The following is a 27985-nucleotide window of genomic DNA, read 5'->3' as shown; positions in this document are numbered from 1 at the left end:
TATTAAAGTATTTCTCCATATCGGAGGGTCCCCTTTCGTGTCTGAGGGGTTCAGGTTTGTCTTTAGGCATATACTTGCCGACTTTCCCCATGTTTGTGCGGTTAGGAAGCGAAATATACCACTTTGTAGGGTAATGGAGAAGAGAGCTCTCTTCACATGCGGCCGGTCAGGATGACGGTCAAGCTCCGCCCCCCCATAGTAGTTATATTCTTGTACATGAGGCAGTATTACAGTAGTTCTATTCTTGTACATAGGAGGTAGTATTATAGTAGTTATATTCTTGTACATAGGAGGCAGTATTATAGTAGTTATATTCCTGTACATAGGAGTCAGTATTATAGTAACTATATTCTTGTATAGGGATGAGCGAATCGACTTCGTTTCAATACTGTACGGAGCGAGCAAAAACATAACACAATGACGACACGCTGTCTGCAAAGAATAAACGTCTGACTTTATTTGATGAAATATTACACTATGACATTTAACATATTCACAGCCACAGTAAGGAACATAAATGTCATCCTTACACATTCTGTACTCAACATTGATAATTCCCATGAATATTAGCAGCCAATAGATACTCTCAATAAATAAATGATGAAATCTCAAGCATTATTAATACTGCGCCTCATGTATCAGAACCAGGTGTTAACCATACCAGCAAATCAGATCCCTCCTTTCATTCTGGAATTTGATTGGTTGTAAGGGTGTTTATACATGAAGTTTAGTATCTTCAGATTCCCGACCATTCATCCTGGTTATGGAGGAAATGCTGAAACATATCGGGATGATTTATAGATCTTCTCTGTTAAATATATAGATATTTTGCTGTAAAAAAATAGGACACTGCTGCATCGTCTTCTGCTATAAACTTCTCTATACCACGATACTATATATATATATATATATGTGTATATATATATTACATTCAATAATTTATGATTGGAGTATTATTACAGTCAGGATTGTAGGTTTGCTTTGTGCTTTGAGAACCGGTGTATATATATAAAGCAAAATGTGTTTCTTCATTGTCAAGAAGATATCCCCAGTCCGCATGCAGTAGATTCCATAACATTTCGGCGCACATACAACATAGTTCACATGTATCACAGCATCACGACATGCAAACATCAGCACACAAAGATAACCACGCGTTTCACATCCCTTCATTACCGTACTGCATACGCATTGCACTACTTGATAAGTGAGTCCCAATGGACGTCATCTCTCCCTGTAGTGGATGATACTGGTCACTGCTGAGCTGCTGTGCATTTTCTCTCTCTTGGCTACGTCGGCTCTGCTACACCAAGTTAACTAGGAGTTGTGATGGGTGATTTTGGTAACCATTGTAGTCTACTGGAGTCACAAATCCAACTCCTGCCTCATTTCTTATGTGATTTAGGCTGTCACCTTGTCTCTCCCCTGTACTTTATACTACAGTTCTACTTGTCCAGATTGGCTACTGTGTATATTGTCTAATTTTCTGTGTGTATATAGTACAAAGTACTGTCAGTTTATATGCTGAGAATTAAGAAAACGCTATGGAAAAGTAAAGCAACTATGGATGAAATTAACTCTGCCCCATAATACACGTTGCAGCTACTCTGGTCAAAGTCTGTGAATTTGTGAGAGAAGCTGTCTGATCATTTACAACCATCATAAGATGATTGACAATTCTCTGAATCTGTCATAACATGAGGGACCATTGCCTAAAGACCCCTTTACAGTTCTCAATTGAGCAGATGATTGTTGGGAAAGAAGCGTTTCTTCCTGACAATCGGCTGCTCGTTTGTGGAGGAGACCTCTGCTATTACATGTAGTGATCTCCTCCACAGTATGGGGAGGAGCGTCACTAATGCCATCGCTTGCCCCCATACAGAATCATTGTTTGCCGGCACAATCTACTACCAGTAATCGATGATTTAGGTGACTGCATGAGAGATCCTATTACCCGATGAACTAATGTTTCGCTCGTTCATTGAGTAATCAGCGGCACGGTTACACTGGCAGATTATCACTAATGAGCGTTCATATAAACGCTTGTTAGCATTGATCCGCCCGATATTTGGGAAGTATAAAGGCCCCTTTAGTATGACTCGGGGAAAGATAGATGTGTTATGTTGAAATTCAACCAGCTTGATTGTCAGCTGCTACCAGAGGCATTCCTCTCCCCATCTGAATAAGCATTCACACTCAGATAAGTATGGTCAGTGATAGAATGAATAACGTCTGTCATAAGATGTCTGGCAACTGCCTAAGAATGATTGACAATGGCCACTGGATGATAGGCAACATCCATAGTATGACTGATAACTGCCATAGCGTGACTGATGATCTACAGCCAACCTTATCAAACTATAACAACATTCTGGTGGATACCACATTCCCCTTCAATAGGAGAGCGGTTCATGACATCTCCACAATGTGCATCTCCACCACTTCTCTCAAACCCTATGATCCCTGAGGCAGAACCCTAGATTCAGTTGTGTCTTTTGACCTAAGGATGTTGTAGGGTCAGTGGGTCTTGCTGGGGTGTTCTGCATCAAGTCTTAAGACCTTGCATCTCATCCAGACCTGACATCATCTGCAGATGTGGCATCTCCATCAGGATTTGGCTTTCCTATGGACATCCTTCTTCTCTCCCAAGCATCATGTAGATCTCTTCTTTCGTACCTGTCTTCTGAATCTTATATCTTTGGTGATTCAGCTGCAGAATTTCCCATTCCTTTGATGGAGTTTTCAGCATTTTTATTCTCTTTTTCGTGAAGTCCACTAGAAGCTTTTTCGGGTCCAGTGTTCCCATCCTGCGAGTCCATTGCTGGAACTCCTGCATCTCTCCCTTTAATTCTTTCTAATTTACTTTCCAAGCGCTGAAGTTTAGAAAGGTTTTCTTTCAGTAATTTGCTGTCGGGGTCCAGCTTGGCAGCCTTCTTATAATAGGTTCGGGCGGCCATATAATCCCCCTAGAGAACATATACAGTGAGGTTATCAACATGAGAGCTATCGTAATGTGACTGACAATTCTCATAGGGTAACTGACAACTGCCATATAATGTCTGATATACAGGGGAAGTACATGCAATCACTCAACCCCCTCAAATCATGCTAAAGTGAATACGACTGTAATGACAAGTGTCAATTGACTTCCATATTGTCGATCAGTACTTGACCCTAAAGGCAACAGTACTTCCAGATACCGTACTTAAAGGGGTTCTCCGGGCTTTTAATATTGATGACCTATCCTCAGGATAGATCATCAATATCAGATCTGCTGGGGTCCAACACCCGGCACCTCCGCCGCCTCTGCAACGGTGATCAGGTGTAATTACACCGAAGCCGTCCCTTTCATTTCAATGGTAAGGATCGCTCCTATACAAGTGTATGGGAACGATCCGTCCTATTGAAATGAATGGGACTGTTAGGTGTAATTACACCTGCTCATCACTGCAGAGGCGACGGCGAGAAGGTAAACGGTGAAGAGGAGGCAGCGCTGGCACGGCGCGCGCCTTCTCTTCAAACAGCTAATCGGCGGGGCTGCCGGGTGTCGGACCACAGCAGATCTGATATTGATGATCTATCCTGAGGACAGGTCATCAATATTGAAAGCCCTGAGAACCTCTTTAAGGCCCCCATACACATCAATCTTTGCTGAGAAGGTCAGGTTTGGCAGATGCGCCTATGTGTGTGGGAAGCTTCCAACTCTCCCCTGTGATGTCAGGGGGGGAGAAGGATCAGGTAAAATTAATGTTTTTGCTTAATCCTTTAGTTCTCCCAGGAGACAAGCCACCGCCAGAAGTCTCCTCTTTAGAATACGCATAGACTTTCGGCTGAACATGTATGTATATAGGGAAGCCGGGAAGGAGTCGGGAGACATACACGCAGCTGTCGGCCAACAGCTTTTGAATCAGTATGGGCAGCTTTAGTGACATGGATATTTACAAACTACATAGAAACTCATTATAGTTTTGAGGGTATTGCGTATGATGATTGCCGCCAATTAGATACTGTTCTGTTATAAGGGAAACTATCAACAAGCGGGTATCTGATTGGTCTTTAGGATATATATAACACTCTCCTAGTGCAGGAGTGGCCAACCCGTGGCTCTTGAGCAGCATGCGGCTCTTTGCTTCTTCAATGGTAGCTCTAGCTGTGGAGCCGGGAAGCAGTCAGGCGGCTCACTCTCCACTCCATGCTCAGATCTCTTTTCCTGATCAGGCACTGTTGCTACTTTGCAGCTCCAGCTCACTCTCCACTACGTCCTGATGCACACAGTGTGAGAACGTTGTACGTGGAGACACGCACTATGACCTGACGTTGTGCTCATCAGGTCACAGTGGAGAGCATGTCAGACATGCAGAGTAGCAAGTGCCTGAGCAGGAGCCCAGTGCCTGATCAGGAGAGGGAAGAGATTTTCTTTAATTATAGAACTGAGCATGGGGGTCTGATCCAAGCATGGGAGTTTCTGATCTGACCATGAAGGGGGGGGGGGTCCTGATCTGGGCAATGGGGGTCTGATCCAAGCATGGGAGGTTCTGATCTGAGCATGAAGGGGGGTCCTGATCTGAGCATGGGGGGTCCTGTTTCATCGGTTGGTCAGGTCTGAGCATGGGGGGGTCAGATCTGAGAATGGGGGGGGGGATCTAAGCACTGACACTGGGAGTCTGATTTGTCTGATCCGAGCATTGGTGTCTGATTTGGAGGTTTGGGAATCTTATTTTAGGTCAGATGAGAATTGGGGATCTGATTTAGGAGTCTGATCTGAGGTCTGATGAAAAATATATTTTTTCTTTTTTTTCTCTGCTAATGAAAAATAAGAAAAGAATATTTTTATCAGACCTCAGATACGATGAAAAATATTTTTTTCTCTTATTTTTATTTGTTAAAACCTAGGTGACTCTTGTAGGGCGAAAAATACGGTTACTTTTGTGTAAATGTATAGCTTGTGGCTCCTGGTAGTCATACGTTTTTTTGGCTCTTTGTGTCTGTAAGGTTGGCCACCCGTGTCCTAGTGACTACCTGAATGTGCTTGATGCCTCCCATATTCATCCAGGCCTGGGCTTGTTTGGGACTCAGATCAGCCACAAGACTGTAACTCTAAAAGACACAAAATAATAAAAAGCCACACAGTCCGAAATAAACACAGATTTTACAGTCATTATTATACAGAAGGTCTGGATACCTGGAAGGCCTCGTCCAGCTGGTTTATCTCCCGTAGCTGATTCCCTTTGGTGAAGTGAAGCTCCGATGTTAGTTTAGGATCTTTTGGTTTCATCTTCAGAGCAATGTCAATCATGTCCAGAGCCTGTGGAAGAAGATACAGGGCCCATCAGAGAAATGCCACGATAAAATCCAGCTCACTATCTCGGGGGCTCTTCAAAGCCATACTGGAACTCTGGCACATTTCAGTCAACTAATACTCCAAACTATCGGGAACTTAAAGGTGTTGTCCACTCCATGTCTTTTTGTCAGAAGGTTCCCACCCCCACCTTAGAGAGAACCTGGCAGCAAGAGTTCAATTCCCTTGTAGCGCCACCACAGGGGAGATAAAGAATTGCATGTTGCCACTGAACTCAATGGGCTGTCTAAGCAATAAATGGACTTGCCAGGTCTTCTAGAGTGGGAGATGCTCATTGTAGCTCCAATACCCCCACCCCCGGTCCAGAATATCAGTTACAACTGCTCATTATCATTACAGTTTTTTGCTAGAATTAGGTAGAAAATTCATCACCTTGGAGTGGTCTTCTTGTTTGCTGTAGATCGCTGACAGCAGCCGGAAACATTCAATACAATCAGGAACTTCATCAGCTATGAGATAAGCAAGATCCTTGGCCTCTTGTGTCAGCCCCATCACAGCCTGGACCTGTGCCTGCAAACACCCAGAAAACAGAGGTTACCCTAGAGCAGGGTGCAGTGGTATCAGTAGTACCCAGACCTTGCCACTGTTACAGATTTTTGCCCCGGAGCCAGGTAGATTTTATGCTTAGCAGTCTGGAAAAGCGCAGTGACTCCCAGATGGAATCAGTAATGTGGCCATATTGATAGACACCCAGCTTTCCCAGAAACAGATATGACTATAACATTTTTAACAATTCTAAAGAAAAGGATGACTCAAGGGGCCCAGAGCATCGCCCTCCGCTCACCAGTGACAGGCGTATCTGGACACTATGTGGGTGTAGCGCCGTCGCCTCCTTATACAGACGCAAGGCTTCGTCATATTGTCCTGTGTTGTAATACAGTGCTCCAAGAGGAGAGATGACATCAATATCTCGGGATATCTGCACGGCCCTGGCAGTAAGACACAAGCAGAGAAAGTCAGAAGACAGAGAGTAAGGCTACTTTCACACTTGCGTTCGGGGTTCCGCTTGTGAGTTCCGTTTGAAGGGTCTCACAAGCGGCCCCGAACGCATCCGTACTGCCCCAATGCATTCTGAGTGGACGCGGATCCGCTCAGAATGCATCAGTCTGGCAGCATTCAGCCTCCGCTCCGCTCAGCAAGCGGACGCGTTCGGGGTGTCCGCCTGGCCGTGCGGAGGCAAACGGATCCGTCCAGACTTACAATGTAAGTCAATGGGGACGGATCCGTTTGAAGATGACACAATATGGCTCAATTTTCAAACGGATCTGTCCCCCATTGACTTTCAATGTAAAGTCTGGACGGATCCGTCTGAACTACTTTCACACTTAGAATTTTTTCTAAGCTATAATGCAGACGGATCCGTTCTGAACGGATCCAAACGTCTGCATTATAGGAGCGGATCCGTCTGTGCAGACACCAGACGGATCCTCTCTGAACGCTAGTGTGAAAGTAGCCTTACCTGTACAAAAGTATAGCCGTACATCAGAACATTCTTAAAGGACAACTCCAGCAAAAGTAAAAAAAATCCCAACCCGACATTCAGTCTTACATTAGTAGCAGCTTGCGGTTATTACCCTCATGACACATATTTTCCTGCACCATCAAATGTGACTCCACCAAGTTATGTAAATCCAATTCCCAACCTAGGGGTTGTCAGTGCGCTGTCACATGACAGCAAAGCGTCTCCCAAAGATGGGAGAAAAACGGCCACTGCCAGTAACATAATGAGGGACTACGGTTTCTGCCGGACGGCAGGGCATAGATGCGCTTAATCTGTTAAGATTAAGTGCATCTCACGCCAGCTCAGGGATATCAAGAGTGGCATATGGGAACGCCAGGCTTGATGAATCTCCCCCAATCTGTTTTAGTAAGCCGAGCGGCCCTACTCAGTGATTGACACACACTCATATAGGGTAAGGCTGTCAGTCACTGATAGGACCGCCCACTGGACTCCTAAGCATAGAAATAGTAGGGATTTAAATGTGTTAATTACAAGTTTTACTGAATCTTTTTCCATAAAACCATATATCAATCTGCTCAGCTCCTCCTGATGTATACCATGCTGCCTGCAGGTACACCGTGGCATGTTTTCTTTAGCTGGATGGACATTTCTTTTAATACCAGTAGCACCCCTGCGTCCACACCACATCCATACACATCTGCTATGTTCTTACTTCTTGTACCACTTCTCTGCTTCTGAATTTTGACTGAGGGAACGATACAGGCGACCAAGATTAAGCATAGCTACGTGATGACTGGGGCGCAGCCGAAGTGCAAGAAGGTAATGAGAGACAGCCTTCTGTGGAGCTCCTGGAAAATAAAGCAAATCAAGAATGCCAGCTCTGTAAGTCATAAATAATTAGTAATTACATTGTGTCACTATACACAGTCACAATTCTGCTGGCTGTAAATTAGGGTCTGACAGGACTGTGCTGACAGACACACCTTCACACGGAAGATGGATGGATAGATATTAGATAAAGATAGTAGATAGATAGATATGAAAAGTCCCAGTAAGAGGACTGTTTTTTTGGTGATCAAAACACATTTTATTTTATTTACTCCTTGGAAGTGCGGTGGAATTTTTCTCTTTTTGGAAGTTGGATAGCTTCCACAGCCGCTGGCACCCTGTTACGAAGTTTTCTGCTGTGCTGCTCACAACCTTTGGTAGATAGATAGATAGATAGATAGATAGACAGATAGGAGATAGGAGATAGATAGATAGATAGGAGATAGATAGATAGGAGATAGATAGATAGATAGATAGATAGATAGGAGATAGATAGATAGATAGATAGGAGATAGATAGATAGATAGATAGATATATAGATAGGAGATAGACAGACAGATAGGAGATAGATAGATAGATAGACAGATAGGAGATAGATAGATAGGAGATAGATAAGATAGATAGATAGACAGATAGGAGATAGATAGATAGATGATAGATAGACAAATAGGAGATAGATAGATAGACAGATAGATAGGAGATAGATAGATAGATGATAGATAGATAGATAGATAGATAGATATATAGATAGGAGATAGAAAGATAGGAGATAGATAGATAGATGATAGATAGACAGATAGGAGATAGATAGATAGGAGATAGATAGATAAGATAGATAGATAGATAGACAGATAGGAGATAGATAGATAGATGGATGATAGATAGACAGATAGGAGATAGATAGATAGATAGATAGATAGATAGGAGATAGATAGGAGATAGATAGATGATAGATAGACAGATAGGAAGGAGATAGATAGATAGGAGATAGATAGATATGAGATAGACAGATAGATATGAGATAGACAGATAGATAGGAGAAAAAAGAAAAAGAAACTCTGCGGCACTTCCGTTAATGTGCGTTTATTCACCCGGTATCATGCAAAGTTTTAGTCCTCTCAGTGGGACTGAAGCATAGAAGTGCACGGAAGCGCTGCAGAGTTTCTTTATTTTTTGTACTTTTTGGGCTTGAGGGATCGCCCTTCAGCCGCTGGCACTCCAGAATTTGCTTGATTTACAGCGGTGCTCCCTGATTTATTTATTCTTAGATAGATAGGAGACACATAGGAGATAGATATATAGATAGATAGGGATAGATAGACATTTTCTATTTTCAGGAAGTATAACACCAGAAGTATCAGCTTACTACAGCGCTCTGTGGTCGGGGTGAAAACTGCAAGATTTCAATATATTTTTAAAAATATAGATAGCGATATGGAAAATTTTAAAAGAAATACTTGATTCAAACAGTAGGTAATTTTTTTTTAAAACAGTTGAGCTGAGGGGGGTCGGCCAGCCGCTAAGATGAGCGGACGCTAGTCAGAGGAGCCGCAATAAAAGGAGAAATCCTGACCTCATCCATCACCATCTGAGGAGTACAGACCCCTGACAGAGCCCTGAAAGGTACAGGAGCCAGGCAGTGCAGGAGAAAACTCGGCGGCAGCGTACGGTGGAGCTGAGCCGGGAGCGTGAAAAGCAGCGCCGGGAACCTGAGGAGTGTGACACGCCAGACCGGGAACCCGCAGCGAGCCCAGAGCCGGGCTTGCTGATAGAAAAGGTGAGGAGAAGGGAGAGCGGAAGGCAGCAAGAGATACCAGCTGAAGTTTAGAGGGACCCGGATATATCAGCAGTCCCTCCTCTGGTCTTGCCGCTAGTCGGCCATTTTTCCTGCCTTCCATTATCTAGTGAAGAAGGAGCGAGATAGCGCACCAAATAACAGGCGCCTGCATAGCAAAGGTGACAAGTAATCAGTGAGCTCTTGGCTTCCAAACTATTCACTGAGCCTGGACATTGCTATTGCCCTGTATATCACTGTATGCAGCAATCCAGGGAACAATAATCCCTCAGCAAAATAATAGCAGGGACCTATACAGAAATATACTGCGCCCCAAGAGGTACAGAGCCTGATACTGTTACATCAGACAGATAGGTACCCAGATACAACAATGGGTCCACAAAAAACGCAGAGTATTGCAGAAAAACAGTGCAAATTCGCTAGACACCCAGAGGAGGGATCGCGGTCGCCATTACCGCAACGAAACGTCCATAGCAGGGCAAGTACGGCATCAGATACAGCCGTGCCTACAACATCTCCTGGGAGGACCAGGGGGAACTCACACTGAAACAAGTATCCGTTCAAGTCCTGGACGCCATAACAGCATGTACAGTAAGACATCCCTAACATGGAAACTAGATGAAGTTAAAATTGATCTGGGGCTGCTACGTCAAGACCTACATAACCTGCGATAAAAAGAGTCCAGCACACGGAGGAGCGCATATCCAGCATAGAGGATGCTACTGTTATACTGTTCCACATTCCATTTCTGACCTAAATACCAAAGCAGAGCTCTTGAAACAAAAAGCGGATGATTTAGAAAACAGGCTCTGCAAAAACAATATCAGAATCATCGGTTTACCAGAGAGAGCAGAAGGATGAATTCATAGAAAAATGGATAAAAGAGCTCTTCCCTGATGCTGAGTTCTCATCAGCTATGCAGTGGAGCGGGCACACAAAGTACCAGAAAAAACCCCACCAACAGTGGCCCCACCTCTCCCCATGCTTGACAGATTTCTCAACTGCAAGGATAGGGACAAGATTCTAGCATTAGCCAGAAGAAGACAGGAAATTTAATTTGATGGCGCTAGGGTCTCCATATTTCCAGACTTTTCCATGGAACTTCAAAAACAACGCGCCACGTTCATGGAGGTTAAAAGACGTCTGAGGGAAGCAAGCATCCCATATTCCATAGGCTATCCTGCAAGACTCCGAGTGGTGGACGGAGACAGGGCAGTCTTCTTTTCCTCCCCTGGAGAAGCGTCGGAATGGCTGGCCCTACGAAGAAGATACCCAAGGCGCTGATACTCTCGCTATACCCAGGACCTGGCCGCCAACTAATGACAACAACTGGGTTTGAGTTACTTGCTTCAATTCTGATGGTCAAATAGTGTTGTATGATTACACTCTGGCTAAGGATATAGGGCCTTAATACCCACTAGTAGAATGGTTATAACATTCTTATGGCTGCAGCCCACATGCTTCATCACAGGCGGAGGCATCCCGGACTTACTGGCCAATAGTTTGGGGTAGATACCAACCCCAAAATTTCATTACTTGCATACAAAGCAAAGGTTTAAGTTCTGAACTGTTCTTTCTGTTTGAACGGAAAATAATAATGTTCTATTGGTTAAAAGCAGTTATCTATATAGGAACGGTACACACTACTATACCCACTGCGCTGCGCTCCACTTATGACAACACATGTCTGCCGTGGAATCCATGGCTGAGTTAAAAATAGTGTCATGGAATGTTAGAGGCCTGGAAATTCCCCAAAAGAGGTCTATGGGGTTTACCTTTATTAGAAATTCTAGCCCACACAAGTCCTATGTCTTCAAGAGACACATCTCAACAATACCACCTCTAAGATTTTACAAAAACCCTGGGTTCAATGGGCCGCACATTCCTATCACACTTTCTCTACACGAGGAGTCTCCCTATTAATTCATAAACAACTGCGCTGGGAGGTAAAAGAACTGGCTGTTGATTCGGAAGGCAGATATGTCTTTGTTCACTCTCTCATTGACAATGTACAATACACATTATTATGTATTTATAATCCTCCCCCTGGTTCTATGCAAGTATTATATCAGGCTACCACATTTGCTGCCACCTATCCGCAGTCTAGATTAATTTGCATGGGTGATCTCAATATGACGGTAGATCCCTCGTTGGACAGATTCACAGATGTAGTAGACCCAGCGGGGACAGGGAGCCCTTCAAGACTAAATATGTTCCTAACTGAGTTCGGGTGGTTTGACCTGTGGGGAGCTAAACATCCCAGAGCTAGGGCATACTCCTGCTATAACAGTAGTCACAATTCCCTATCCCGAATAGACCATATGTTAGGTAATGGGCTGACTATGTTAAGTCTTCGGTCTATACTGTATCTACCTAGAGGTATATCAGACCATTCGCCAATGCTGGGTATTCTAACGCGTGGCATTACCTCAGTAATGTACAGAATGAGCATACACCCATTCTGGCTGAACTTACTGGGTTCAGCATACGGGACATCGTTCCAGTTGCAAGAATTCTTAGAATTCCACGCAAAAAAGACCAATTTAGCATTGACATGGGACACTCTAAAAGCATTCCTTCGTGGGTCTCTAAACTCTAGCATATCCCACATTAAAAAAGACACCAAACGGTTAGAAACAGAACTGGAGTCTCAGTGCAGCACATTAGAACAACAATATATTCAGCACCCGACTGAATTTAACAGAAATGCTTGTCTTCAAGCAGGCAGGAAATAACTTATAATACTTCAAGACAAAGCAGATAGGAAATTATTCTTTTTGAAACAGACAGCATTTGAACTAGGGAACCAATCGGCGTCCCAACTGATCCGTCACAACTCGCCCTCCTCAACGATATTATCGATAAGGGACACTGCAGGTCAGACACTTAACACGCAACAAACAATCCTTCAGACTAGGGCTGCAACGATTAATCAAAGTTACCGATAATATTCAATAACCGGATTCGTTGTCGACGAATCCCGTTATCGAATAATCGGCCGATTTGTTGCTATGCGGGCGGGAGCGGGCAGTCAGGCGCTATGCCTGCGGGTCCTTAACTGGCAGTAACTTTTACTTGAACTTTAAATCAGCGCATCTTTATTACCTTACAATGAAGCTCTGGTAACAGGCAGAGCGGGCGGCGACGTAACGTCACTTACTCACGTGATGCACCTGATCCGCCTACTTCATTCATAAAGTGGGCAGAGCAGGCGCGTCACGTGAGTGAGTGACGTTACGCCGCTGCCCACTCTGCCTGTTACCGGGGCTTTATTGTATTTGTAAGGTAATAAAGATCATAGCTCTGATTTAAAGTTCAAGTAAAAGTTACTGCCAGTTAAGGAATACTCTTTAGATATTATACTGCTGTGAGAAGCGGGGCCGGTGTATTGGGAGACACTGTTATGGGGGAGATCTGTGGATGACACATATAGCATAAGATGCTATATAGTGTCATCTATAGATCCCCCCCATAGCAGTGTCATCCACAGATACCCCTCCCATAACAGTGCCACTGCCATCCACAGATCCCCTCCATAACAGTGCCATCCACAGATCCCCCTCCCCATAACAGTGCTACTGCCATCCACAGATTCCCCTCCCCATAACAGTGCTATCCACAGATCCCCCTCCCCATAACAGTGCTACTGCCATCCACAGATCCCCTCCATAACAGTGCTATCCACAGATCCCCCATAACAATGCCATCCACAGATCCCCCTGCCCTATTTGTCTTGTCTATCCCAAGTACATCCACACCATCGGAACGCCTCTTCTCTGCAATAGGCAACATAGCGTGTAAGAAGAGAGCTAGCCTCAGCCCTGACCATGTGGACATGTTGTCTTTTTTACATTGTAATGCAAAATTTTTATAATTATGTAACTCCTAAATTCGTTTTAATATGGCCTTTGAACATCATTTTTCAAGTAAAATCATATAAACCTCTTTTTTTGTCATTTTGGTGCAGCCAAGGCCTTCGATTCCATGGAATGGGCCTTCGTGTTTCAGTGTCTAAAGGGGTATGGTTTTGGCCCACAATTTCTTAAATGGATCACTCTTCTATATAGCAACCCGGTGAGCAGAATATTAATAAACGGGGAGCTTTCAGAAACATTCCAGCTTCACGGAGGCCCGAGACAAGGCTGCACGTTATCACCACTCCTGTTTGCTCTCGCGATTGAGACACTGGCAATTAGAGTGAGGAACAGTAATAATTTAACTGGGGTGAAACTGGGAGAGAAAGAGGCGCGTATTGGGCTATACGCAGATGACCTGATTCTATATTTATCAGGACCTAGCACATCTCTTAAGGGTGCAATAGAACTGATAAATGAATATGGGGAGTTCTCAGACCTCAGAATTAACTGGGGGAAATCAGTATATATGCCTCTGGGCAGAGCAAACTGGACAGGCCCATCTCATTTGGAGATGCTGAAGGTAGTGGATACATTTAAATATCTTGGGGTAATTATAACAAAAAAATACTCCCAGGCCCTGTCGCTCAACATTCATCCCTCAATTGGCCACATACGGAATAAACTACAAAACTGGAAGACCTTAACTATCTCAATAGCAGGACGCATTAATTTCATCAAAATTATCATACTTCCCAAAGCTCTTTATACATTTCAACATTCTGAAATACACGTACCCAAAAGCAGTTTTCCAGGAAATAGATTCACTTTCTAGGACTTTAATATGGGGGAAGATCTAGAGCCAAATCAAGCCTGGATACATTAAAACACCCTAAAGTAGAAGGGGGTATGGCATTACCAGACTACCACATATATTATTTAGCGGGCCAACCTGAGGCTAATTAGCACATGGTATTCCTCTGAAGAACTGCCCATCTGGGAATATTTTTTAAAACAATATCTAAACTGCTATACACTATGGTCAGTCCTGGAAATGCCTCCAAAATTTCAGAGACCGCTGCTGCCTCTCCACAAGCTGGCGCAAATGACCTGGAGGGAGGCCAAAAAATTGACCCAGTTCACAGGGATCCCATCTGACATACCTTTGTGGGCTAACCAATCACTACCACAAATGCAAGTGGTCATGGGGGCAGACAGATGGCAGATAGCAGGGGTTAAAACCCTCGGAGATGTGTATGAACAGGGAGTGACATTTGAAGCACTAGCACAGAAACACAATATTCCCCCGAACCCACTTCTTTTAATACTTACAGCTTAGATCAGCCATACAGAGGGGTTTCCCGATTACCAACACCACAATATCTAAATTCCCACTCATAGGAATCGTTAAGACCCAAGGACCTAGAGGACTGGTGTCGGTAATTTACTTGCACCTGGTACGGGCAAAAGTCAAAGCTAACCCTCTCAAGACAATAGACAAATGGAAAAGAGTAATACCCACACTGACTGAGGAATCCGTATCAGATTAATTGGAATCACATTTACATGTATCGCCAGCAGTCAACAATAAGATGGTCCAGTTAAACATTACTCATCAGACATATCTCACACCAACTAGGATGTACAGAATGGGCAGAGCACCATCCACAGCATCTCCAAGGTGTGGGGAAATAGAGGCAGACTTCTGGCATATGATCTGGAGGTGTGGACCAATTGCTGCTTTCTGGGAAGAAATTACTTCCTTTCTTTCGGACTTGTTGCCGGTTCGGGTGGAGTGTAGACCTGAGATTTGCCTACTGGGATTATTAAATGAGGATAACTGGGATCATTACATGACAATATTCTTAAAGGAGTCTTTATTCAAGGCACGTAAATGCATTGTCCTGAGATGGTACCATCCCAATACACCAAATTTGTGGAGACCACAAGTAAACCAAATTCTTCCATACATAGTGCTGGTGTTTAAACACCGCAATAAACCACAAAAATTTGATAGGGTCTGGGGTTTGTGGTGTGACTCCCCGCACACACAATACTCATCCTCGAGACTACGACACGCTGTTTTACTGGCTCGGGGTTCCATGGCATAATTGGTTTAGTGGGAATACTTGGAAGGATGTAGAAGTGGTGCCGCCGCTCGAGGGAATAAGGAGACCGCAACAGCGCAGTGGGTAACCGAAAGCACTGAAACAATTATGAGTGTTGCAAATACTAGACATTTTTGAGATATGGTATACTTGTTTGTACTCTGACTTGTATCATTAATGAATGTCAATATAATGTAACTTTATTTTATTTCCTGTTAATAAAAAGAGTTTAAAAAAAAAACAACTGTTGCGCTCCCACAATTCAATGCAGCAGATATGTAGCGACCTTGTCCTGATGGTGTGTTATCTCGTACCCTACGCTCCTACAGTATCACATTCACTGCAGCATTGAAGATTCTAACGGGGGGGCAAATGTAATGTAATCCATGAGCATGGTGATAAGACCGCAATACATCACTTACCCACATCCACTAGAAAAACCCCATAATTGTTCTGCAGGTCAGAACTTTCAGGGCAGTTCTTGATTCCAGCCAGGTAAACCCCCTCGGCTTCATGATGCCGCTTCTGAGTAGAGAACAAGAAATGAGGTGGAATATGAAAGTAAAAAACTGGAACTTTGAGGCCTAAGGGGAACAGCATGGCACAGGGATTCTGTCCTTTGTCGTGAACCTCTACGCACTATGCACTACGCATAAGGCCTCATGCACACGAACGTTTTTTTTCACGGTCCGCAAAAACAGGGTCCGTAGGTCCGTGATCCGTGACCGTTTTTTCGTCCGTGGGTCTTCCTTGATTTTTGGCGGATCCACGGACATGAAAAAAAAGTCATTTTGGTGTCCGCCTGGCCGTGCGGAGCCAAACGGATCCGTCCTGAATTACAATGCAAGTCAATGGGGACGGATCCGTTTGACGTTGACACAATATGGTGCCATTTCAAACGGATCCGTCCCCATTGACTTTCAATGTAAAGTCCGGAGTCCCTTTTATACCATCAGATCGGAGTTTTCTCCAATCCGATGGTATATTTTAACTTGAAGCGTCCCCATCACCATGGGAATGCCTCTATGTTAGAATATACTGTCGGATATGAGTTAGATCGTGAAACCTCATTTCCGACAGTATATTCTAACACAGAGGCGTTCCCATGGTGATGGGGACGCTTCTAGTTAGAATATACTACAAACTGTGTACATGACTGCCATCCGATCTCTTACAGGGGGCCGTGATCAGCACAATTAACCCCTCAGGTGCTGCACCTGAAGGGGTTAATTGTACTATCATATCCCCCTGTAAGAGATCAGGGCTGCCAGGCAGCAGGGGGCAGACCCCCCCCCCCTCCCCAGTTTGAATATCATTGGTGGCCAGTGCGGCCCCCCCCCCCCCTTCCTCCATTGTAATAAATCGTTGGTGGCACAGTGTGCGCCCCCCCTTCCTCCCTCTATTGTAATAATTCGTTGGTGGCACAGTGTGCCCCCCCCCCCCCGCCTCCCCCCCCCTTCCTCCCTCTATTGTAATAATTCGTTGGTGGCACAGTGTGCGCCCCCCCCCCCCCCCCTTCCTCCCTCTATTGTAATAAATTGTTGGTGGCAATCATTGGCCCCCCTCCCTCTATAGCATTAACAACATTGGTGGCCAGTGTGCGGCCTCCCATCTTGCGCCCCCCCCCCCCCCCCCCCGATCATTGGTGGCAGCGGGTTACTAGCAATAGTACAAGATTCATACTTACCTGGGAGCTGTCATGTTCGTGTCCGGCCGGGAGCTCCTCCTACTGGTAAGTGACGGTTCATTTAGCAATGCGCCGCACAGACCTGAGGCTGTCACTTACCAGTAGGTGGAGCTCCCGGCCGGACACGAACATCGCAGCAGCAGGTAAGTATTAATCTTCTACTATTGTACTATTGCTAAGTAACCATGGCAACGAGGACTGTAGTAGCGTCCTGGTTGCCATGGTTACCGATCGGAGCCCCAGCGATTAAACTGGGACTCCGATCGGAACTCCGCTGCCACCAATGATGATGGGGGGGAGGGGGGGGGAGATGGGAGGCTGCCCACTGGCCACCAACGTTGTTAATGCTATAGAGGGGGGGGGGCAATGGGGGGCGCACACTGTGCCACCAACGATTTATTACAATAGAGGGAGGAAGGGGGGGGGGGGCGCACACTGTGCCACCAACGAATTATTACAATAGAGGGAGGGGGGGGGGGGCCGCACTGGCCACCAATGATATTCAAACTGGGGAGGGGGGGGGGGGTCTGCCCCCTGCTGCCTGGCAGCCCTGATCTCTTACAGGGGGATATGATAGTACAATTAACCCTTTCAGGTGCCGCACCTGAAGGGGTTAATTGTGCTGATCACGGCCCCCTGTAAGAGATCGGGTGCTGCCAGGCAGCAGGGGGCAGTCTTGTACACAGTTTGTAGTGTATTCTAACTAGAAGCGTCCCCATCACCATGGGAACGCTTCTGTGTTAGAATATACTGTCGGTTCTGAGTTTTCACGAAGTGAAAACTCAGCTTTGAAAAAGCTTTATGCAGACGGATCTTCGGATCCGTCTGTATAAAAACTAACCTACGGCCACGGATCACGGACACGGATGCCAATCTTGTGTGCATCCGTGTTCTTTCACGGACCCATTGACTTGAATGGGTCCGTGAACCGTTGGCCGTGAAAAAAATAGGACAGGTCATATTTTTTTCACGGCCAGGAAACACGGATCACGGATGCGGCTGCAAAACGGTGCATTTTCCGATTTTTCCACGGACCCATTGAAAGTCTATGGGTCCGCGAAAAAAAACGGAAAACGGCACAACGGCCACGGGTGCACACAACGGTCGTGTGCATGAGGCCTAAGGCAGTCTATCAGTTCTTCCTGGATTGTTTCTTTAAAAGGACAAATAAACGAGCAGAAACAACTTTAAACAGGGGTGGAGATGGCCTGTGGTAAACCTCCAAACCTCAAGTCACAATCATTGGATTCTGATGTCTTCCAAAAGTGTATGGATGATTGGCGGAGGGCAATGAAAAATATACAATATGTGTTACTGCTGAGGGGGTCTCTGAAGGGGTTAACGAATCACCCTCCTATACGACATATTCGAGCCTGGTATGTTCCTAGACACAAGGGCTTCCAGATCAATAGTTCTGCTCCAGAACATAGAGCCAATGATACAATGACATCAATCAGGAGGAGGAGTGAGCACAAGATGCATGCTACAATCTCACCTGGTCAGCCAGCAATGATCCCAGACTGGAATAGGCATCAGCAAAGTATGGACCATGAAGAAGAGACTCCCTTAAAACGACCTCAGCGTCTCCATTCCTGCCCTGAGTCCTGCAGAAGATACAAATAGGCCGCACTAAGAGATTTTGTGGCTGTAGCATTGACGTTCTGTGCACACCACGTCACCACTGCAGCCAATCACTGGCCCCAGCAGTGATGTCCCACATACGGCTGCATGGTGACCTGTGTGCAAGAAATGTTACAGCTGCAGCCAGCAAGATGACGTCAAGTGCGCAGGACCAGAGGCAGCATTGGAAGCAGCAGCAGGGGAAAAAGTGCTAAGTATCCTTATTTTGTTATTTTACACCGTCCGACTTTTTATTTAACTCGGACAACCCCTTTAAAGGGGTTCTGCACTTTGTTTAAACTGATGATCTATCCTCTGGATAGATCATCAGCATCTGATCGGCTGGGGTCCGACACCCGGGACCCCTGCCGATCAGCTGTTTGAGAAGACAGCGGCGCTCCAGCAGTGCCGCGGCCTTCTCACTGTTTACTGCAGGCCCAGTGACGTCACGACTAGTATCAACTTGCCTGGGCGGGGCTAAGCTCTGTTCACTTGAATGGAGCTTAGCCCCGCCCAGGCAAGTTGATACTAGTCGTGACGTCACTGGGCCGGCGGTAAACAGTGAGAAGGCCGCGGCACTGCTGGAGCGCCGCTGCCTTCTCAAACAGCTGATCGGTGGGGGTCACGGGTGTCGGACCCCCGACGATCAGATGCTGATAATCTATCCAGAGGATAGATCATTAGTTTAAACAAAGTGCAGAACCCTTTTAACTTAAAGTGCTAGAGTGTAGGGTACAGATTTGAAGTGTGCAAGACATATAAGAATAAGGGCTCATGCACACAACCGTATGTATTTTGCGGCCCGCAAAACACGGATCCGCAAAAAATACAGATGACGTCCGTGCGTATTCCATATTTTGCAGAACGGAACAGCTGGCCCCTAATAGAACAGTACTATCCTTGTCCGTAATGTGGACAATAATAGGACATGTTCTATTCTTTGCGGAACGGACATCCGGAGTAACTCCCGTGTTTGTTTTTGCAGTCCTATTAAAAGGGGAGTTTGTAGTAGTACATGAATAGTACTGCTGACACCAACTCCAGGTGGCTACTTTACATGTGCATATACTCACCTCCATTTACCCACTGTGCCGTCACAAAGCACTGCTGTACTACATTGATAGGATTCATGCGCTCATGCTAAGGAGGTCCTCTCCATTACGTGGACGTGGCTTGTTAAGGTATTGCAGCAGCATCTTGCGGCGACACAGCGGGGAAACAGGGGGAGTATCTACATATAAAGTAGCGATCTGGACGTCATGTCGGCAGTACTTCTCATGTAGTACTGCAGTAAACAGTGCTTGAGGGACATGACTGACACCCTTTAAGTCCTGTAAGTTGTGGATTCATGGATTGGACTTGTTTTTCCAACATAACAGATCTTCAATCAGACTGAGGTCTGGGGACAGTGGTGGCCAAGTCACCAACTTATACTCCTTGCTATGTTCCTAAAATCATTTCACATTTTAGTAGAGTGGCATTATCCTGCTGAAATATTGCTAGTGCTTGGTGCCCATAGCTCTCTGCATTGCTTCTCCACCAAGATTACCATAAAATGAGTATTTGTCGATCCCTGCACAGAGAAGGATGTCAATTAAGTGACCACTTCCTTACCGCAGCAAATTTCCCAGGTTGAACAGTGCCCGGCTGTGCTGAGGGCTGATTTCCAGCGCCGTCCTGTAATATTCCTCAGCCGCTGTAACGTTTGTGGTCAGTGTGCCAAGATTGTTAAGAGCGCTGGGGTGCTGTGGGTATAACCTATGGCAGAGAGCAGAACCATTAGTAAACTGTCCACAGGTCTACATTTTATTTGTCTTTTACTGATGCAGCATATTACATCTACTCCAGACGCACCCAGAGCTGCATTTAAAATCCTGCTGGCTTTGCTTTAGCTCTCAGGACAAGAAAGCTGTGCAATAACTGTGCTGCGTGCACTTCTGTTTCTGCTGCTTCCCCTTTTCAGCGCAGGGACGGCTGGCTGGACGCCTGCACAGGGCGTGATCGGCAGAGTCTGGAAGAGGTGGTTTTTATATAAGGCACTGTATGGTAGTTTCTTATGCAGAGAACAAAGCTTCCTACAATTCACCCTGAGACCTGGAGAAGCTGTAAGGGGTGTGTTGGCCAGCACAGTGCTCACACATTCCAGACTTTTGAATGCAGCTTTGGATGTGACTTGGTGATGGCACCTAATAACCCAGCATTTTAATGAGATTTAACCTTGGTTGGGCCCCCATTGATAAGACACTGATGAAGGTGCCATCAATGTTTATCATGGTTAACCCTCTGTATCATATATAAGGAAAAAGTTGTAAGCTCCATGGGCACATTACCACTTTTTTGTACCTTAGGACGGTTTGGTAGTGGTTTATCGCTTCCTCCTTTCTATTCTGGTCCTTAAGAAAATTGGCGTAGTTGTAATGTACTTTGGCGTTGTGCGGTAGCGTCTCAACTCCAGATCTGTGACAGACACAAGTGACGGATGAGCAACCACTCACTGTGACTGGCGTACTCTGGTTTACTGCTCCACTCTATACCTGAACAGTGACTCCCGGGAGCGCCAGCACTCAGTCTGCGACACCGACTTACAGGAGAAGAGGACGAGGAGGAGAAGGAAACAGAACGTTATGGCAGACGATCCTCTAGGACCAACCCGGGAGGACAGTCTTCTCAATCCGTGGACACAAAGTATACAGAAACCCATGCTGCAGACAGAAGAGAAGCACAGACCATAATCACCTAAATAAAAGTATTCACACCCCCTGTAAAAATCTATGGGGAGAAAGGACAGAAAAGTATTGGCGCCTCTTCTGGTTAGCACAATATTTTTTACTTAAAGGGGTATTCCCATCACATACAATGGGGGCATATCGCTAGGATATGCCCCCATTGTCTGATAGGTGCGGGTCCCACCTCTGGAGAACGGAGAATGGTGGCTGGAGAACCCCGGGTTTCCCGAGGTCCGTCCACCACCAAACGCACGCGCGGCCCCTGCTCTCATTCATTTCTATGGGGCAGATGGAAATAGTCGAGCCAGCGCTTGGCTATTTTAGGCAGCCCCATTGAAATAAATGAAGGGCGGCTGCGCATGCGCAGTGCACCCTCCATTCATTTCCCTGCTCCGTTCTCGTTGTAGGTGCGGGTCCCAGACGTGGGACCCGCACCTATCAGACAATGGGGGCATATCCTAGCGATATGCCCCCATTGTATGTGATGGGAAAACCCCTTTAAAGAGGAGCTGTCACCTCTCCTGACATGTCTGTTTTAGTAACTACTTGCATCCCCCACATAATAACAATTCTGGAGCATCTATTCTTATGACTCTGTGTTGTGCCATTCTTCTATTATTTCTTCTATAAGTTATGAATAATTTGCTAGCAGTTTGCAATGAAGGTCCAGCTGGGTGTTTCCAGTTGGGGGTGTGTACCTGACACTACCCAATCTGAGCTGCCAGTATCAAACTGTGCAGGGAGCCCCCCCAACTGGTAACACCCATCTGGACCTTCATTGCAAACATTCATAATTTCTGGCAGGAATAATAAAGGAACAGCACACCATAGAGTCATAAAAATAAATGCTGCAGAATTGTTACTACATGGTGGATGCAAGTAGTTACTAAACCAGACATGTCGGTGGAGATGACAAGTCTTCTTTAAATCCCCCCCCCCCCCCTCAAAAAAAAATAAAAAATAAACAGAAATCCCAGCAATAACAGCGCATGTGAACATGGTATGCGAAGCAGGAAGCTATGGGAGTATGAACCAGTTACAAGCATGGCCGCCATATTGATATCTGGCAATCATATTTTGCAATATTTTCCTCATAGCAGCTGCTTTTCAGGTAAAATATACACAAATCCCTGGTTATATCGGCCTTGTCACCCAACTTTCCCTGATTGAGAAACCTACCAAATTCTGAGGCGATACAAGGATTTGTTCTTCAGGGCTCTAGGAAAACTGGGTGACAACCTGCTGGGGATTTTGTCATGACAGAGCAGCCACAGTGGTTGTCACCCAGCACCACGTACAGAAGTAACAAGTAAATAAAATGTATAACAACTTGAAAACAGAAGACAACACAAGGATTAACTGAGATTTTTACTTATACTTTGTCTCAAAATTCCAAAGCATTTTCAAAAAACTCTGCTTGCTGTCTGTGAATAGGAACATTCTTGTTTACACACAGAAGTTAAAAAACCTATTGTGACCTGGTCCTGTTCACACAGCTGTATCTTGCAGCTGTGTCAGCAGGAAAGGTTTTCATACGTTTCCATTCAGATATTCCACTCGCATACAGCAAGCAGAGCTTGAATAACATAATTCCCTACGAATTAGAATGAGTCATACCTGGGCATGTAGAGAACGCGTTCAGCTACCACAAAACCAACCCTAAAGAAAAGATTGCTGGCTGGTATGAAGGGGAAGACCAAGAAGAGAAGGCCCACCACGACTTCCCGATGGCCCGCCCTCTGCAGAAGACACAGAAATATTATTACGGTACAGGCTGCAGCGCTTCTGTACGGTATACAGAGGCAGCACTGAGGATTATACCATCTTTATGGGTGGGGCTTGTGTACATTTCATTAGAAAAGCATGTGTCTGGGGGCATTCCGGTCAGAGTGGGGGGCTTAAATTATCCCCTATATGGGATTCCAACATTAAAGGGCGTATGTCAGCAGATTTGTACCTGTGAAACTGGCTGACCTGTTACATGTGCGCTTGGCAGCTGAAGGCGTTTGTGTTGTTCCCATGTTCATATGTGACCACATTTTTGAGAAAAATGATGTTTTCATATATGTAAATGAGATTCTAGGAGCAACGGGGGCGTTGCCTTTACACCTGCTCTCTGCAATTGCCGCATTCTCTGCCCTTTGATTGACAGGACCAGGTGTGATGACATTTACACTTCCTGGTTAAGTCAATCAATGTGCAGCAGTTGCAGAGAGAGCACAGTCTCTAGGTGTAATGGTAACGCCCCCGTTGCTCCTAGAGGCTCATTTCCATATATTAAAACTTCATTTTTCTCAGCAATGCGGGCACATATGACCATGGGACCAACACAGAGGTCTTCAGCTGCCAAGCGCACATGTAACAGGTCAGCCAGTTTCACAGGTACAAATCTGCTGACAGATGCCCTTTAAATGTGACACATATGAGTGGGGTCTATTTCATAGTTATATCTAATTCTGGGAAAGCTGGGTAAGGACTACTACAGTACAGTCAGCTTTAATATGGTCCTGAAGGCAACGCTTGTTAGTTACTGGATCCCTAATCACATTTGCGGACATATTGATTGTCATAACAATGATTACCAGAAATAATAAAGTGATCGGAGGAAGGGGGAACGGGCCATACTTTAATAGCAATGCCTTCAAGCCAAACACAGCAGTATCAGCGTGACGTGGTGACCCGGGGTCGCAGTTATTAACACAAACACCAGCGGCGCCGTGTACGCCAACCAGATAAATTCTATGGAAGGTGTTGGAAAAAATGGAGTTTCCAGGCAGTTATTTAACAGCATGATATCTGCTTCCTGCCAGGACGATAACAATCGCGTTCATGGAGGAAACGCAGGGAGGAAGACATATTTCTTGGGGTCCCACAGGGTGACTCTCTGGCAGCGGCCCCAGTGGTCAGGGTGTGGCGATCACAAACTATGCAGATTAACAGTACCTAAAATAACCCTAAAGGGTTGATCACTCTAAAAATGAATAACAATATATATAAGAAAAAAATAAATCTCTGTTTTGGAGAAAAAATGTAATCACCTACAATAAAAATGATACCACTAAGGGGCTGTGGCCCACATTTACTAACGTGAGTACACCTAGATTTTGGCATCAATTGCACCAAAAGTAGTGCAATTTGGCATATCTTGTTTTAAAGAAAGTTTCTGTGCCTTACAAAGGTTGTGACTTAAAGGGAAGGGGCGTGGCTTTGTGTGGAATGGGTGTGTCCTAAGAAGAAAGGTTTTGCACCAAAATTGCGCCACAATTCTGGTGTAAAATTCTGTCTGAAAGTAAGCCAACCAAAGTGTCTATCCGTGCACCACAGTTATCATCCAGCCTGAACCCCTGTGATAAAGCTGGTGCAGGTTTACACATTCTACAGGATTAGTAAATCTGCTCTAGTGTACCATTAACTCATGCACCTGAACAGCACACCCAATGGTCAGGAGTGGTACTGCAATGGATTCAGTGCAAAACGCTGACACATACAGTAATAAAATATTTCCACTGTAACTGCCTCTTGTGGAAGAGATCTGTAACGGGTTGGAAAATTGGTCTTTCCAGCTGTTGCCCAGTCCATGGCTGCCGGACTCTAACTGATGCACTTTGCAAAGTGTGAATTACCTTGCTCCCAGTCAAACACTTCAGTCCGAGGGAGAGGAGTACGGCTAACAACAGGAGAGTTGATACATTGCGTATGTCCCAAATAGAGTGCACGAGGGGGATGCTGCCCACCTGCCAATCATAGCACAGAGTGATAGGGCCAAGCAGCAGCCAGGCATTGAACGCAAGGAGGTAGGAGAAGGTCAGGAATCTGCAACACAAAGCAAAATATAAATCATTATGGAGAGATAGATGGATAGACAGATAGATAGACAGACAGATAGATACATACCTACCAAGATGATTGACAGAGATAGATAGAGAGATAGATATGATATAATAATTAGATTATGTATATAGTAGAAGAGTAGGCATCTTCTGTGGAACTTAGCACTCCCGCCCACCTGCCTAGAGCTGGACACGCCGTGTTAGAGTAGGTCCTATCTGATGAGAAGCCACCTTGATGTTTGGTAGATGGGGCCAACATATTTTTGATCAATTATATGCGCTAAGAGCTTCTACTCCGCTTAATAGTAAGTATGGTAATCGTGTATTTGACCCTGTTCACACATTCACCTGTTTACCCCCCTTAGTGCACTTAGTGGTGTGCTGCTACTTATTTGTTTTTCTACATAGTTGCTATGGTAGCTTGCACCTGCTTGTAAATCAATTATCTCTGGAAATGCTGTTCCTTTCTTTGATTATAGATATGAGATATATAGATAGATAAATAGTGTGGTGATGTGTACAGTATAAGTGCTGGGAGGCGTGTATATCCCACCCAGATACCTCAGCTAGGTGAGATAACTGAAATCCAGAAAGCTGCAGTGGTTTCAGCAAAGTGTAGTTTGCTGAGACAGTTTTGTCTAGATGTTGTTCTGGGTTTGGTAGTAGGATCTGCCAGTCCACACCCTTCTACTAGATCTATTGTCTTTTGCTGGAGGTGATCGCAGGTGAGGCCTACTGCTGTAATCAAGGAGGGATAAAACAATCCTCTGTATATGAGAGGGAGGGAGAAGGGCTGAGGAAGCCTGAGAGGCTCTGGGTGGTCTCAGCCAGGAGGGCTGAGGGTCCACGAGGCTTTGTAAAGCCTAAAGTTTGGGGGGCTCAGCGATGCCTACGGAAAGAGGGTCGCCCGGTCAGAGTCAGGAGGACTTCTGGACCATCTCCTCCCAAGGGTGCTGGTGTGGTCACAGCCTGGAGGCTGCTGGATCGTATATGGCTGAGGAAGCCAGATATAATCCTGTGTGTGTACAGCGCTCTATAGGTGTGGTAGAGACAATATGTGTATTAGGTAGAGCCCAGACGGGCAGGTGTTTATTTTCGATATTTGTGTTGGTGCTGAAGTGCCAAAATACAGCACCTTTTTGACTTAAGCCCCGTTGTCAGAGAAGTCTGTGATTGCGACCCCCTGAGAGAGAGCGATCCCTTACGATAGATAGATACGGTATGAGATAAATAGATAGTAGTAGAAAAAAAGGCAGCACTCCAACATAACGTGAGAAAAGTGGATGGTTTATTAACCCATCTAGCAGCAACGTTTCAGCTCTACTCAATGGAGCCTTACTTTACACAATCATGTCACAGATTGATCATGCACTTTATAATCATGCACTTTTATGGAATCTTGAAATATATTTTATATGTAATCACGTTTTTGATAATCATGTAATTATGTTGCACTTAAATGACACCAGTATTTATATATCAGGTATGGCACGTGTTAACACAGCTTGACAAAGGCTCCATTGAGTAGAGCTGAAACGTTGCTGCTAGATGGGTTAATAAACCATCCACTTTTCTCACGATACGTTGGAATGCTGCCTTTTTTTCTACTACTATTGAGCGGACCCTGGTCTCTGGTCCATACTGAAGGATTTACACCCTCATGGCTGTGTGCTGCTTTTCACTTTTTTTATTTCGTTCTATATAGATAAATAATAGATCACAGGAGGAGAAGGATTTTTTCGGTTTTGTAACTGTATTGTGCACGGCTGTGTGTTCTCATGCACTGACAATACTGGATTACACTTCCCATTCTTCCGATACCAGAACCTGCAGGGACAAGACGGCTCTCACCGCACAGTACAATGAGAGGCGATCCTGGACGCCGGCCACATACCTGCTGAGTATGTAAGGAGAGAAGGAGGCTGGGTTGTCCTGCTCTGAGAACAATGGCATCGACCCTCCCATGATATAGACACGGAAACCTAACACCACAATCACCTAAGAGACACAAACATCTGATCAGAGGTGGAAATTGATAGCGGTAAGGAATTATTACCAGTGTATGTGACTACTTCTTCTAACCATGGAGGAACAGCATTTCATGGAGCAACTGCAAGACAGTGAAAAATAGGGAGCAACTCCCCTTACAGAAGAATGCATACTGTATATAAGGAGAACGTAATATAGTAGTTATATTCTAGTACATAGGAGGTAGTATTATAGTAGTTATATTCTTGTACATAGAATCCAGTATTATAGTAGTTATATTCTTGTACATAGGGGGCAGTATTATAGTAGTTTTATTCTTGCACATAGGAGGCAGTATTATAGTAGTTATATTCTTGTACATAAGAGACAATATTATAGTAGTTATATTCTTGTACATGGGAGGTAGTATTATAGTAGTTATATTCTTGTACATAGGAGGCAGTATTATAGTAGTTATATTCTTGTACATGGGGGTAGTATTATAGTAGTTATATTCTTGTACATAGGAGGCAGTATTATAGTAGCTATATTCTTGTACATAGGAGCAGTATTATAGTAGTTATATTCTTGTACATAGGAGACAGTATTATAGTAGTTATATTCTTGTACACAGGAGACAGTATTATAGTAGTTATATTCTTGTACATAGGAGGCAGTATTATAGTAGTTATAATCTTATACATAGGAGCAGTATTATAGTAGTTATATTGTACACAGGAGACAGTAT

The 27985-nt window shown here is 44.9% G+C and overlaps 1 protein-coding gene across 1 annotated transcript in view; it reads right to left on the bottom strand.

Moving 5' to 3' along the window:
- Positions 1-436: 436 nt before the first annotated feature.
- TMTC1 (transmembrane O-mannosyltransferase targeting cadherins 1) overlaps positions 437-27985 on the bottom strand; it is a 49309-nt gene continuing 21760 nt past the window's right edge. Inside the window, exons 7-20 of the mRNA XM_040436091.1 lie at positions 27164-27267; positions 25063-25252; positions 23057-23178; positions 21248-21415; positions 21057-21170; positions 20328-20471; positions 18589-18697; positions 15829-15931; positions 7534-7669; positions 6144-6288; positions 5732-5869; positions 5183-5305; positions 5020-5097; positions 437-2966 (exon numbers count right to left, since the gene is read on the bottom strand). Coding sequence (XP_040292025.1) covers positions 2691-2966; positions 5020-5097; positions 5183-5305; positions 5732-5869; positions 6144-6288; positions 7534-7669; positions 15829-15931; positions 18589-18697; positions 20328-20471; positions 21057-21170; positions 21248-21415; positions 23057-23178; positions 25063-25252; positions 27164-27267 — 1950 coding nt within the window. The 3' untranslated portion in view covers positions 437-2690. The remainder of the gene's footprint in view (positions 2967-5019; positions 5098-5182; positions 5306-5731; positions 5870-6143; positions 6289-7533; positions 7670-15828; positions 15932-18588; positions 18698-20327; positions 20472-21056; positions 21171-21247; positions 21416-23056; positions 23179-25062; positions 25253-27163; positions 27268-27985) is intronic.

The sequence above is a fragment of the Bufo bufo genome, chromosome 1 (assembly GCF_905171765.1).
Source record: "Bufo bufo chromosome 1, aBufBuf1.1, whole genome shotgun sequence".
NCBI lineage: Eukaryota > Metazoa > Chordata > Amphibia > Anura > Bufonidae > Bufo > Bufo bufo.
Note: the sequence above shows the minus strand (reverse complement) of the source record. Positions and strands in the feature narration are given on the sequence as shown.